We start from the raw sequence: 14,686 nt of genomic DNA, 5'->3' as shown, positions 1-14,686 counted from the left end.
CTATACCTACTTATCTGTATTTTATATTTCACGATTTTCTGGCAGAATTTAACAAGCAATCTAGCGCGCCTCGAATCAGCAGATATTTGGCAACACTGTGAGAAATTATTTACTTCGTGACCAGCAACTGGTGCAGAAATATTTGTCTTGAAATGTGGACGATAGAAAATTGTATTTAAATATTATATTAATTGAAAAAAAACCATACCTCATCAGGGATCGAACCCCGAACCTTTAGATTAGTAAGACAACGCGTAACGCCTTGAGCCACGAGACCACATTTATTTTCTTTCGATAACCTGACTTATATATTTAACGTTGTGCCTCTTGTGATACAAACAATAATTATAATGAATATATTGGCAGACGGCTGGATACCAGTAATAATATTATTGGCATATTTTGAAGAATTATCAAAAATAATAAAAAATAAATTGTTGCATATTTTTAGAACTTTTTTCGAGTTTCTCTTTTATTTTCGCTAATTTTCCTGGTGTGTTATGTAATATCGAGATTACTCAAATTAGGTACTGTAGTATTATATGCCACGTTAAAAATTATTTAATTTTTCGCACAGAGCTGTAATTGTCCCACATGCTTGGCACCAGAGTTATAGAGAGGATTGTGGAAAGTTTGTTGGCATTGAATCTAATGTAATGGATTATAACATAGTTACACGTTGAGGAACGTTGTAATTTCCTCAAAATAGTCTGATCTTTTGATATTTTAAATCGGTGATAAATTTTTACATAACATTTGTTACACTGTGCAATTTTTTTAATAATTCGGCAAGGTATTAGCGCAATTTTGATTATCAATTAATATTCCACGCCGCCTCTTCGAGAGTCGGGGCAAATCTTTGGATTTCAATGGGCAATTAGTGAGGCATCTTTTATTATAAATTATTCTTTGTTTTCGCACTTTTCTGACCCGCCAATTAAGAGAGATCCCAACGAAAGCGTATCCTTTAGTGAAGCCTGAAATTAATTGGGAAAGTTTCGGCCCACAGCACCTCTCTATTTAATGTTTCGAGTATTCCAGTGGCGTCGCATATAAATAAACTTCTCAGTCTAAGGGGTTCCCGAATTTACAGATGTACAGGCCATCAACACAATAAGCAAAAACCAAATGAATAAGAAATTTGTTTTATTATACGGATCCTAAGAACATCCTAAGTTAAAGAGTGTGTGATTTCTAAATAATCTTACAGATGTGATTTAGTGTTAAAAAAATTTGTGTATAAAAAACACTGTACTCTTTCATCAACAATTTATTTTAATTATTGTTTTCACGTACCCGCATATTAGCAGGTCGCTATCTGCCAGTCATCTCACCCACATTCTGAAGACATCGGACATATAAAAAATTGCAACTGCGTCGTGTCGATCGATGTAAATTTCCTGTAAAAGACTCCTTGTTATTCCCATTTATGACATGGTGAAATATTCAAAGAAACGGCCCAATGCGGTGCGATCTACTCCCCCCCCCCTTCCCCCGGCACGACTGAAATATTTTTCCGTGCGCCACTAAAGAATTCTTCCCATTGCTCGCGTCTCCAGACGGCTATAAAAACGGACGTCATCGGAATCGATCAGGTTTATAAATAATTCATAAATTTTAGACCTGATACCCCGATGTACCGCTATCGAATACGACAATGGATTCGGTAGAGGCGTAAGGCAAAGTCACCTTAGCGAGGTACTGAACAAATTAAAAAAATATAGAAAAACGGTATAGAAATGTGATTTGTAAATGGAAAATATATCTACAACCTTGTGGTAATTAAAATACATACAATACAGGGTGTTCTACAAATTAAATGACAAACTTTGACAGATGGTTAATTTCAGAAAGTGTCAATTTATTAATATGATAAATAACAATTTATTTGTTACGACATCCGCCTGCTCTATTTTTACAAATTTTCGCAATTACCCCTTTAGTGAACGATGACGCATCTAATTTTTTTACTAGAAAACTATCGGTTTTATCGAAAAATTACAAGAGGTAAAAAAGTTGCGCAATAAATCACTCTTCCCAATAAATATTTTTAAATAAATAATTTGATTCATATAAAAAAATTCTAATAAAAGATTGCAATGGAGTTGACTGTTTCACTCCTTTAAAAAATACGCCACCGATCGAAAAAATATTGAAAAGTTGTCTCTTTATTAGTAGGACGCTCATACCAAGTTTCGTGTCTCTAGCATTCCTCATGTTAAACAAAAAAATTAAAATGTGAATTTGAATCCCCTCCTTTAATAGGGTATATCGCCTCAGGGGTGCAACTTTCATATAAGATATTTTTACTTCAATCCTCTTATTTCTAGCTCTACATTGAGTGGTACCATTTTTGCTACTTCATTTAAAAACACCCTGTACAGGTAAATAGTTTTTCTAGTTTTTCAATGGGCTAAGTCTGTATAGAACCGTAAGGAAGCATTTTCCTAGCTCCCAAACTATGTTATCTCCAACTCACAGCCTCGTAGCGATCATAGGAATTGTTCGGGCCAATTTAAGCGAACGAATCCCTTGTGTTGGCAGCACTGGATCCGGATCCTGCGAGCCCCAACTGCTGTTCTCCGCTTTCGATCATGTTTGTATAGAGTTGTTTCGGTTAATAGTCCTCGATGTCTGTCGCAGCGCGTTCGTCCTAACGGGACGTTAACAGCTATTCGAGGCAATGTCTGGGGATTTTCAGCCTCGAGAGGGCGCTCCGTGCTGTCACTGGGCGTGATTCTTTCCCATACACGTCAATCGGGTTTGTTTTGGACCAGGAAAACGATAAATGAAAATAGAGCCGTACAAGGCGTGCTAATACGCGGCAGAATGCTTGTTGGAGTTTGATTTCTTTTTTAGGAAACGTATCCGCGGCAAGAAACAAACGAATCTGGACGTATCCACCGCCCACTTGGCGAAAGTTCGCGAGGCACGGACTCTTCAAATTAAAACTTGGGATTTAGTTTATTCGAGTGGAATTTTCGCTATTCCGTGATATCGTTGCGGACTAAACTAACTCTGTTTCAGACTGAAACTGCTTTATCGTTCAAAATAAGTTATAGGTAATTTGTATTTGTTTTAGTTCCGTCGAATTAGATTAGATGTTATTCGAAATTTATGCATTTTATTCGTATATATCTCCTGGGTGTATTAATTCGCCATTTGAGACATGTTTAGCATGTTTTTGGGACATGAATTATCACTCAAACTATTCTCAAACAAGTTGGGAGATAGTACATACAGTTTATGGAATTTATTATTGTCAGTACGGCTAGCCTCCCTCTACAAATTGCATCGGGCACCATCGTTTATCGTACTCGAGCCACTTGGAAAATTTTAATTGATAAACACTACTACATAATATGAATTATTGCAGACATATTGACCATATTAAATGATTATAATAAACATTAGTTCATGCTGTGGATGGCCAGGAATAAAGGAATAAAAACTATCCACTAAAATCATTTCTGGAACATCTTCCAGCTTTGGATTTCAGCCATATTTGTATCCTAACCTTAAAATCACTCGTCTGCCCACATAGTACCAATATTCTTAAATGTTATTGTTATATTATATAACTGTGTTGACATTGCTAGTGAATTTAACTATAAATTAATGAAACTAAGATGGTTTTCTACTATTTTTACCTATTTTCTTAATTCTTTTGCAGGCGACAAATATCGCCGAGCATCATGGGGTGCTTTGGCAGCAAGGACAAGTTGTCCAAGGAGGACATGGACTTTCTGAAGTCGCACACTAGGTACGACGAGAGCACCATCAAGGAATGGTACAAAGGATTTAAGGTAAGACAACTTAATAGTAGTTATTTATTTGCGGTATAGATTAAGTTTTTTTCTTATTTATGGTATTGTTTTTTCTTACATCATCACGTGAGGATAGGGATGATCTGATGTATGTGAGACCCAACCAAGGAGGTGGACTAGCCGCTAACGGGTGGTATGACGTCACAACGTGTCTTCCTTGCATTAATTAATTATTTCGAGGAACAAATTTCTGATTTTTCGCACATCAAAAAGCTACGATTTGTTTCTGAATATGGACCATCCTGGGAAGGTTCGAGATGCTCGTCCACCTTCCATTTGGGTAACCAAACTGTTAAAAAATTGTCTCCATATTTTGTCTTAACCAAGATCGTTTTCCCCCATAAGTAAAGCCATAAATTCTAACCGTTTTTTTTTTCTTTTCAGAGGAAGAGTTAACATATATTCTCCAATTAGTCGAGTCTCGTTTACAAATTATGTACTTTGCCGGCCATTCCAATTAAATGAAAAGGCAGAAATCCAATTAAGCTAGATTTACAACATCGCTGCTAGCTTTTAACCTCATAATTTGTATGAATTGCAATTCCAGTCCTTATTCGGCATGTCTACGCGTTCAGCGCTCTGCCTAATAACGTATCGCGTTCATAGTTCCCGATTTATTTCGGTTCGCAGCAATTTATTCGCTAAAGAGACTGTTATTTCATCAATTACCGGCTACGTTGATCGATTATGTTATATGGAAACGCCATTTGCGGGCAGTCGGACGTTAATGGAATGTACAGGGTGTCCGTTTGGCAAGAAACCGCGGAGCTGTCTCAAAATTGGTGTTCCGTTGCATGAAAAGAGCACACATATCCATCTAGTGAGCTATGAGCTTTTGAACGCTTGCTTCGGGACACCCAGTACAATAAAACCTTTGGAAAATCATCATAATCTTAACTTTCTGCATGTTTTATGAACATTGCAATAATAAATTTATAAACAATATGTTTCTACTGTTCTTTCGTTCACTTATTTTCTGTTTGTAATTTACATAAGGAAACCAATTTACTGCAGAGCCTTTTACCGCCAGTACTTAATTAAATACAACATAAACAGAACGAATTACTCTGGCTACGTCTTTAATGAGTTCTGTCCCTATTCATCTCAGAGGGGTTAACAAGTCGGACTAAGAAATTTAAGCTGGCCATTTTGCTCTGAATACAACAATAGAACAGTTCAGTGAACCGCAATAATTCTGCCCCGTTTCAGGAAACCGTATCGATTTTGTGCGTCGATTCGATCGCCTGGAATAATTTTAAGTACAAGTGTGCCTTGCGTCTGTTGAAAGTTTTGTTTCAACTATGATAAATCTTCGAGCTCAAATATATTCGTATTTACTTCCCCAGTATTTCTATTATTCTTTAAGTTGTTCCAAAAATTGTACATGTTACAATTGTTTCTTCAGGATCACAGTGCTATAAGGTTCTAATAATTGGGAAGATTATTAAATTAAATTTTATTTTGCTAATAGTGCAAGGTTGTACTTCATGACATTGAACGTATAATACATGAACAGGAAACATAATGAAATTATAGCATGTACCTTTCTCTAACAATAAGACAGATCTTAAAATCGTGACAATATCTCCAAAACAACATATCCGGTACGTAAATTTGTGGTGCCGCTGGATATGTTCGAGGACCGCTGTACTAAGGGGACGCGCCAATTTCAGTGACAACACCGCGGTTTTAATCATGCCGCCTTCGTCCAGAATAATACATAACGCTGAAATATGGCGGCCATTGTGACGAGAAGGGAATCATAACATGAAATTAATTTCGGTGAACACCTGTAAGACGTAATTTGATTTACACGGGTTGACAGGGGATTCGGGTAATCCCATTAAATGGGACAAAGGGTGCTGGGGCAAAGACGACATACAGATTTCGTGAGGTCCTGGGTTGTTCGGAGCAGGTGCCGAAAGCTCTTGGAATGCTTTTGAATTCCGATTATGTTTTCGAAAGGAGAAACGTTGCTGTCGGCTGTATTTTTACCCAAACTTTATACGAACGTGCTTCAAATGTCATGTCATTAGAAAAATACAATATGTGTTTGTATACATAATTTATTATATATAGTTGTTACTCTGTGTTGTTTAATTCGAAATCCATATTTAGTAACGGCGCGATACCAGAGGTCCTCAATAAGTTTTAACAATTATTATTGCAGATTCAACTGTTTTATTAACTGAAAATGTTTATATACCAATAAATGCCCTCCAGATATATGAACACCCTGTATATCAATATTTTGTGTATAATGAAACAAAAGAAACTCATTACGTTCGAACAGTTAGTCCAAAAAGAGAAAACGAAAACAACCTACAATAGTTACGTAAAAGTGTGCTAATTTAATAAGATCATACATTATTCAACTCTTTGTTGTTGACGACGCGCCTTGGGCTGTTATTAAAAATAGCGACTTAGATAGATTGGACAAGACTTTTAACACTTTTTATATTGTTCTTATGGTTTAGCACTCAATTCGATGTACTTGGCACGTTTTTGAAATCAATGTCGGTACTTATACATATTTCTAATATGTAATTCGTATTCATATCGAATTCAAGCGTACCAAGCCCATAGCATTACGTAAGATTGTTATAAAACGCATACTGATATTTATGACACGTCGACTTACGTAAGTGCTACCTGACTAAATTTAGGCTCCAAGCATGTTTAATGGAATCAGAAGTGTTGTGTACCTTTTTTTTTAAGTAAGTTAGTAGTATTGAAACAAAACAGACTTTTCCAACAACGTAGAAAGTTTGGAATCACTTATCAACGTCTATTTCGTATTCAGGCTATTATTCTAATAGGGACGACCTTAGGGATTTCGTCGAAGTTCCCCGAGGGCTCTTAGCGCTGAAATTAGTTTAGCGCCCTTCTCCGTTGGATTTGTTTAATTCGTCCTTCTTTTACACCCTTTTAGAGGGAATTAATTCGGATGAGAATCCTTTTTCCTTTTAGTTTTTTCTTACTCCAATTCCTCTAGAAAGTTAATAGCCATCGGGCCGGATAGAAAGCTTTCGAATTAGAAATGGTGGAAACAAAAATTTTGAGTGCAAAGGATTCGATACGAATTTCCCCTGATTAGGATTGAGCTTATTATGAGGTCATTTTGTGTTACTATTTTATGACATTGTTTAAGGGAAACTGACAACAAGGAATAGTCTACTCTAGATTGTACTTTATTCGCATTTCAATCGTAAAATATTGTTGACAAAGGATTTGTTACGCTGAATGCTTTTTTGCAAAATAAATTCATCTGTTGTGCAACCGAATTCCTCCAAAGATCAGGCCAAATATTGAGATAAAAGCTTTCTGAAGCACCGAAAATAAATGGGATCAAAAGCATATTTAATTAGTAATACAATTCCCCAGAAAAGCCCATACGGACGAGTGCTTTGATGCTAAAGCTTTTGATGTCTCGATTTGAGTGCTGGGAATGAAATATTAAAATTAGCATTGGGAAATGGTCAAAGTCTAAAAGAATTACAACAGCCTGTATCTGATTAAAATACAAGCTCACTCACAGAACAACGAACATTACTCATTGAACCAGAATTGTAAATGATAATTAAACGAAAAGGAAAACTAATGGGAATTTAAAAAAATCTGTTGATGTTTCATTCCACTAAAAGCTGTTACAAACATCAAAAGAAGGCAACAGATCTTATATCCCGCAAAATCTGATCCCAGAAAACGTTACTCTCACCTGGCCAACATTCGCATTCCGAGTTTTCAAATCAGAACAACGCTTTGATATTGTTCCGGCGAGCGGCGGAACGGAGGGCGATATTGAATTCGAATTTATCATTCAAAATGGATTTTCGAGGGTTGGCAGATAGCGTCGCCCCGACTCTATCTCTGCGGAAGGCCGTGGGTGGTTGGGGCGCCCATATTTCAAGTAGGCGCCGATAGAATCTGACTGAAATGAATGGTATTGACGACCGACTAAAATTCTTTAAGGTTCCCATTCATCCCATCGGCGGCAAAGTCGGAAACTCACACTTTCACTTTAATATGAAATAGGTGAATATTTGGAGGGTAGATTACATATGTTTAGGCTTACAAGGAGGTCTACTACAGTACCTTGGGGAACTCCCATGGAGCATTGGAATTGTTTATGTACGAAAGAAGTTTTAAACCCTTTCCTTTCTCTGACCGAAATGCAGCCGACTTTGAGTTATCAGATGTCATTTTCCGCTTACAAAGGTGGTGCACAATTTCTTAAGTCCTGAGCTCGCATTCTCATAATTCAACGTCCGTCTAGTTTCACAAATAAGCCCCAGAGGCGTGATGCTTAAAAGGCATATTAATTAGTTTAGTCTCCGAGCAGCTAAACCAACTATTTTAACGTAGTTTGTTAATTGCGTTGCACCTCGCTTCTAAGGATGATAAATTTTAAATCAGGCCATAGCAGTTGTACCCGTAGTCCCTTAATTGAGACGAATAAGTTTCTGTTTCGAGAAACAATGAGGGGGTATAAGATTTTAGTTCATACACCGACTCCTCTATATCGGATCTCTATATAGTCCGTAAATCTTTCCCAACCATCGTACGGCAATCGGTCAATTTCTTTTGACTTCGGCAGGGGCTACGCAAGGCATATAAATGCCCAAGATAATCGACTCCCGACTCCCCTGAATGAAAAACCCATACATCATTCCTGCCCTTTGCCCTTCGGAGTCCGTGGCAACCTTTGCCTCGATCAATGCTCAAATGGTCCCAACGCATTAGTCTCCTTCGAAACAAAAAATAAATTGTGTAGATTATTTGCCGAGAGAATTTATCGGGCTCCTTTGTGGAAACGTTATTCGGGTTTTTTCGGGGGGGTTAATTGCTAATTCCAACATCGCATGTCGGTGATGTTACCACTTTCAACGGCATGCCATTTGGTTATTGTTAATCTAAATCGAGTACGGAATGAGTCCACTTAAGGGATGAGGATTGGTAAGTAGGTTGGTGACTGCCAAAACGCGTATTTGAGATTAAGTGAAGAACCTTTGGTCTTTTCCTTTCTCTGCTACTTCCTCCCATCTTTCTCTCTCTGTTTTCTCTTTCTCCTTCCACCTGTTCACAAAAATAAGAGGACATATTGAATATCTCAACTTTGGAAAGACAGTAAACGTATATTTTCAATATCTCAAACTCAATATTTAGAATACACATTCATTCGTTCCCACTAAAGAGCAAACGGTATTTCACAGACTATCGTTTCAGTGTTAAGTACCAAAACGCTTCATCAGTTTCCCTGTCGCCCATTCGAGGTGATTTTTCATCTAGCTTGATTTATACACAGGCCATTTAATAGCATTATCGGGAAAGCGGAAACTTTTTCTGAACGACTTGAGTCGCATAATAACCTACGTCGATGACTTCCAGCCCCCAGGAACTTCAGAGTGGCGCAAATGCGATCCCCAAAGCCAAATGGACCGCGAAAAAACATTGGGTGGATCGATGAAGCGCCCTTGTACCGTTAATGAGAAAAGTTGGGTGTATAGAGTTAGTTATAGATATATGGGAAGATAAAATATGATTTAAATTCAGCTGTATCGAAACGATGCCTTCTGGAAACGTCAATATGTATTGACGTTTCATTCTCAACTTCTATATCGCGGATATTAAAAAGAAATAATGGCAAAAGTCAGAATTGTATGTTATTATCGTATTCAACAACTAGGTAGAACGCGTCCATATGTTCTAAATTCCAGTAACGAATAAAACGCAATCCAATTGCCGGTTGTACCTACTGCTGTGACGTCACGTTGTAACAGTGAGGCATTGTTCCGTTGTTGTACGTTGTCGGTGGTGTGATTTTAATACAACACAATATCACAAGGGATACGCTAACCCATCGATTTGCTTAATGCTACCATTTGTTTGCGGTCGCTTTTTTCCTTAAACGTATTACACTGTCGATCATCAAAATTGGTTTTCTGTAAAACCCTGTTTACGGTATTAAAGCGTGCATTATTTATAGACTTTTCGCTGTATTCTGACGCAGCGAAAGCCTTGAGAACCGCAACACCCGTCATAGGAAACTCAATTCTTGTGTGAAACTGTATGGGGGACCATGTGACAGGAAAATTTGTAAAGTTAGTAGAAAATTCTTCAAAAACATTTCTTATAAATAAATAGTTGTGTTAAAATTAGTTTTTTTAACTGCACTTTAATCGACCTACATTGTCCGAAGTTATAATGGAAAATAATTTAGTGACGAGGTCACACTAGCTTGTCCAGCGGCGGGGTATGAATATTACTAAAAAAAGGTTAAAAAATTATTTTTCCTCACTGAATTTGTTTCTGAAGGTCAAAGGTAGCATCCGTGTAAATATGACCCCCATGGAAGTCGAACAACATATCGTCTTCTCTGTTTCAAAACTTTATTTTTCCCAAAGATTGGATTTACTGCAGGGAAATAAATTTCCAGCTTTTAATATCCATGTAGCGTCAAAAATTCACCTCTCGCCATTTGTTTTACGTTGGAGTGTAGGATTGGAGTTGAGAGAGTGAGACTGGAGAACGCAGTGAAGCAAAGATGAGAGATTCTAAAAATATGGCTGTAATTTGGACCGATCTAGCTAGCAATTTGTTCTGCGAGGGAAACTAATTAAATCAATTAGACCGTTATTGATGACAACAGATTGCTGTGCTCCGAGAAAAAAGGGATAACATTTGTAATTCTGGTTATCACCCCGTTTTGTCGAACGCTTTCTGTTTTAAATCGTGATGTTTTCGATAAAACTAAGAATAATGTAGATGACAGCGCACAACCCTTATGCAATTAATAATTAAAAAAAAATTGAAATCAATTATTTTACACAGAAAACGTATCCGGACACATTTATATTCTAAAAAAATATATTTTAGGGGACAAACGGAAGCCTAAAAATCAATATTATTCTTCCTGTAAGCATAATCCGGGACCCTTCAATTAATTTAAAATTATTTAACAGGGGCGGGTAATTACGGCAAACCTTCGACTCTTAAGGCATTTTGAAATGGAGATAACTTTGAAGGAACCTCCAGTCTCTTTAGACTTTATACGCTTTGATGTGACTGGAGAGAATTTTGCTTTCGATGAATTTTCTCGAGATGGTAAATAGATTTGAAGATCCAAGGGGCCCTTTGTCCCGAAGTTAAACGCTGATATAATAAAAATAAACATCTGCTGTAATTGCTTTCATCATCGTTATTCAAAGAAATATCTTGTATTTTTGTTGTTTAAAGTCACTCTTGGCAAGGACCCAATTTTTTTTAGAAAAAAGTTGAATTTGTTTCAATTAGTTTATAATAAAATAAAAATACATGAGCTAAAACTAGAATATGTTTTTTAACATGATTTTTTTTGTTTGCTCTGATTCATTTCGAACAAAACATTTTCTATTTACTGACATAGAAATTATTGGATTAAATATAGCTTTTAAATGATGAGCTATCTATTATTTGATGAGCCGAGCAAAAAAGAACAATTAACATTAATAATCTCATTTATATGCCTAATTATTGGAACGTGATACCATATTTAATCCAGTGCAGAACAGGATGTGAATGATTGACGCTATGTTCTGTTTTTCTAAGAATTAAGAACTGAGATTTTTAAAATTCACATGGGAGAAATATACACGTCAAAATTCCCGTCATTATTCTGACTGTTCGAAAGCCACATCCTAAATTTCCCGACACTTGGAATGTCTCAGAAGCACCACCATTCTTTCTGTTTACGTTGGATTGACGTGTGTATTCTACTCGAGTAAATGGAGAATTCACAACAAAGCCAATAATCAATTGCATTATTAAAACGGGACTTCTACACGAAGGTTCTGCGACCATCCATCATCCCGAGGACAATGACCACTTTTGAATATGATTAATGTTGAGGGGGTCGATGTTGTCGAGTAGGGTTTGTAATTTTTTTTACGTCAATGTTTACTTGAGAGGAGGGCGGAAAACGTGAAAATAAAACCATAGGGCGTTTATGAAATCTGACATGAATTCGAAAGGTTGGTGAAAAAATAAATAAAAGCTAAATCTAGTTGGTTTGTTTTTAGAAACGTTTCAGAACTATCACGAACAGTTGTGGGAAAGACCTGTCGATAAAATTTTCGATTCGAAAGGTTAGAGAAAAAATTCACTAACTTGATTCTAGTTGGTGATTAAAAGCGTTTCGGAACTACCACGACAAAGCGTGGGAAAGACCTATCGGTATATAAAGACGAGAATCTAACCCTAACCCATCGATTTGTTCCTAATCTGTTTTAATTCTAGCAGTATTTTATCGGTCTCCGCAAAATCCACACGGCTTTGCTCGGGTCTGTGTAATTACCAACAGAAATTGCATTTTCGTGGTCGATAATGTCTTGAATAAGGTTTAGTATGTGCTTTACAGTATTGATCAGTAAATACGTGGATGAAATAAGGTCGAGGCAATTTTCCAACGGTTCTATAATCACAGCTTGCTTTCCTTACAGGCTTTTTCGTGTAAGATATATATGTTACAGTTACCTTGTTATTTTGCATCTTTCTATACTGTATTCAGTCTAAATAATTTATTCAATGTATCCAAAATTTAAAAAAATACGCTTCCAACAGGTAACGCCCTATAACAGGACATGTTAAGCCTGTTATAGAAATGTAACAAAAAAAAAAAAAGAATGAAATATAAAAGAGAGAAAGAAGAAATATATACAAACTTACAAATAACACAAATGTGAAGAATAAAACAAAAAGTTGACAAAAAATATGAAACATACATTGCTTCTAGCTGAGAGCCGTGGTGTTTTGAATGTTAAATTTCAGTCGTTTGCTAGACGTTGTTCATAGCGGCCGGTGAATACTTAAAATAAAGCGGTATATTTACAATTTCTTTACTTTATCCCCTCGTAGAGCGCTACAAAGTACATTTAGTATGAAGGGGATGTAAGAGAAAAATATAAGAGAATATAAGACATATTTCATTAGATAATTTCCCTGACATCCCCGCGAAAGCGTTAAGATATCCAGGTAACGCCAACGCTAGGAAACTCTTTCTCTTCTCCGATTTATGAGCCTTGTCACTTTAAAAGGCCTTTATGGAAAGCTATTTACAAAAAAAAACGCTGCTCGAATTTCGCGAAACCGCCCATCTGCGACAGAAAGCGTAGGGCCATTAGGGGGGAGGTCTGAATGAACTTTAACCTAAATAATGGGGTGTCTTCAGATAAACCAATACGCCCCCGGGTAAAAAAGCGGAGGAGGGGGAGTGTGTCGTGAAAAAAAAATGGCGAAAATCTATTTTCTTCGACTTTTTTCGTGGATTCCTCTCTGCAGCGCCATTTTTGTACATCCGGGAAACAAAAGACGGTGTGTGGAGTCATGGATAGCGTGATTCTATTCTTGAAAAATGCCCCTATATCGTGAAATCTAGAATTGGTCCAACTAATAAGTTTCATAATAAACATGTAAAAATATACATCAAAAATGTAATTATTTCTTTATCTGAATTTTAATTATTTTGCTGAAAAATAATTTGTAAATTTCGTTTAAGTAATGCGAGATTATTTACAAAGCGATCTTTAAATATCCTATTACGTTTTCTGTGTTTACCGTTTTTTTTCCTTTAAATTACAAACGAAGTTGATGAGAAACGAGATTTTTTTACAGTCAACTAATTAAAAGTGATATCGTGTATTTCATGTTTAAAGAATTTTCTTTTTATTCTCTAAAGATCATTTAAGATATTTTAAGCCCCTTTTATATAAAAAATGTTGAATTTTAGTAATTCGAGATTCGTTCGAGCATATTAAACATTTTTTACCACTGTTTCCAACATGAATCAAACATGTATTAGTTAAGTCGCTTATGAAAAATGAACTGAGCATGTAAATAGCGATTTTCTGTTGCAGCAAGACTGTCCCAATGGCCGATTGACACCCGCCAAATTCGTAGACATGTACAAGATGTTCTTCCCATCAGGTAACGCAGAGGAATTCTGCGATCACGTTTTCAGAACCTTCGACATGGACAAAAACGGGTATATCGACTTCAAGGTAAGAAACGAACTTAACATTTTCGATTTAGCAATTGCTTTAATTCCTTCAAAATCATGGCAAACTATTAAACACCGTATATTTCACATCCATCATCGGTTTTATTAAGTGGAGAGACTGCAATAGACCTTTGGGGCTTAACAAGCAATCTGTTCGGCGTAATAAAGTCTTCGCCACGCCACCAAAGTTACTTCCGATATCCCAATAAGTTCGGGGAAGACATCCTGCGGGAAATCCCGCAGTTCCGCACTCCGTCGATCAATTTGTTCGAGGCGTACTTGATTATGTTCCTATTAACTGTGCTAATACTCCCGAGGCACAATCCGGAAATTGTTTTAGAAACCCCCTTTCTTTTTTGTTGCCAGGCCGATTTTTCATTTAATGAACAAGAACAGAGAAAGATATTCATTCGCGAGAATCAATGCAAAACCACCAGATTTTGTTGTTGTGGTGTTCATTGTAGAATTTCATTAATGTGCTATAAAATGCAGCAATCAAAAATCGTTTCATCTCTCGATCGGCGCAGTTTGCAGCGACAGCGACAATATGTTTTTTATGTGTTTCCCAGTGGCCAGTAAATTACAAAGAGACGTTAAACTTGTCAAAGTTGGGTGTTTTAACATGTCACTAACCAATTTGTGCAATGTACGCGACATGACATTGATATTGTGTTACCAAACAACTTTCGTGCTTTGCAATTTAAATTAAATATTTCCCATTTTAAAACAATGTCTGGCTCATTGCACTTCTCAAAGCAAAGGACGTAATTTCGGTGAAAGCATTCACTTTTTAGCTACATAGAATCTTTGGTTCTTAAAAACGTAT

The 14,686-nt window shown here is 36.6% G+C and overlaps 2 protein-coding genes across 3 annotated transcripts in view; both read left to right on the top strand.

The window, feature by feature from the left end:
* LOC108910423 (neurocalcin homolog) overlaps positions 1–14,686 on the top strand; it is an 84,169-nt gene that overhangs the window by 55,743 nt on the left and 13,740 nt on the right. The window lies entirely within an intron of this gene.
* Positions 1–14,686, top strand: part of LOC108910424 (neuronal calcium sensor 2) — a 39,384-nt gene that overhangs the window by 15,649 nt on the left and 9,049 nt on the right. Inside the window, exons 2-3 of the mRNA XM_018715013.1 lie at positions 3,674–3,806; positions 13,718–13,861. Of these exons, the coding sequence (XP_018570529.1) occupies positions 3,696–3,806; positions 13,718–13,861 (255 nt within the window). The 5' untranslated portion in view covers positions 3,674–3,695. The remainder of the gene's footprint in view (positions 1–3,673; positions 3,807–13,717; positions 13,862–14,686) is intronic.

Source organism: Anoplophora glabripennis, unplaced genomic scaffold (genome assembly GCF_000390285.2).
Source record: "Anoplophora glabripennis isolate ALB-LARVAE unplaced genomic scaffold, Agla_2.0 scaffold252, whole genome shotgun sequence".
NCBI classification, from domain to species: Eukaryota; Metazoa; Arthropoda; class Insecta; order Coleoptera; family Cerambycidae; genus Anoplophora; species Anoplophora glabripennis.
Note: the sequence above shows the minus strand (reverse complement) of the source record. Positions and strands in the feature narration are given on the sequence as shown.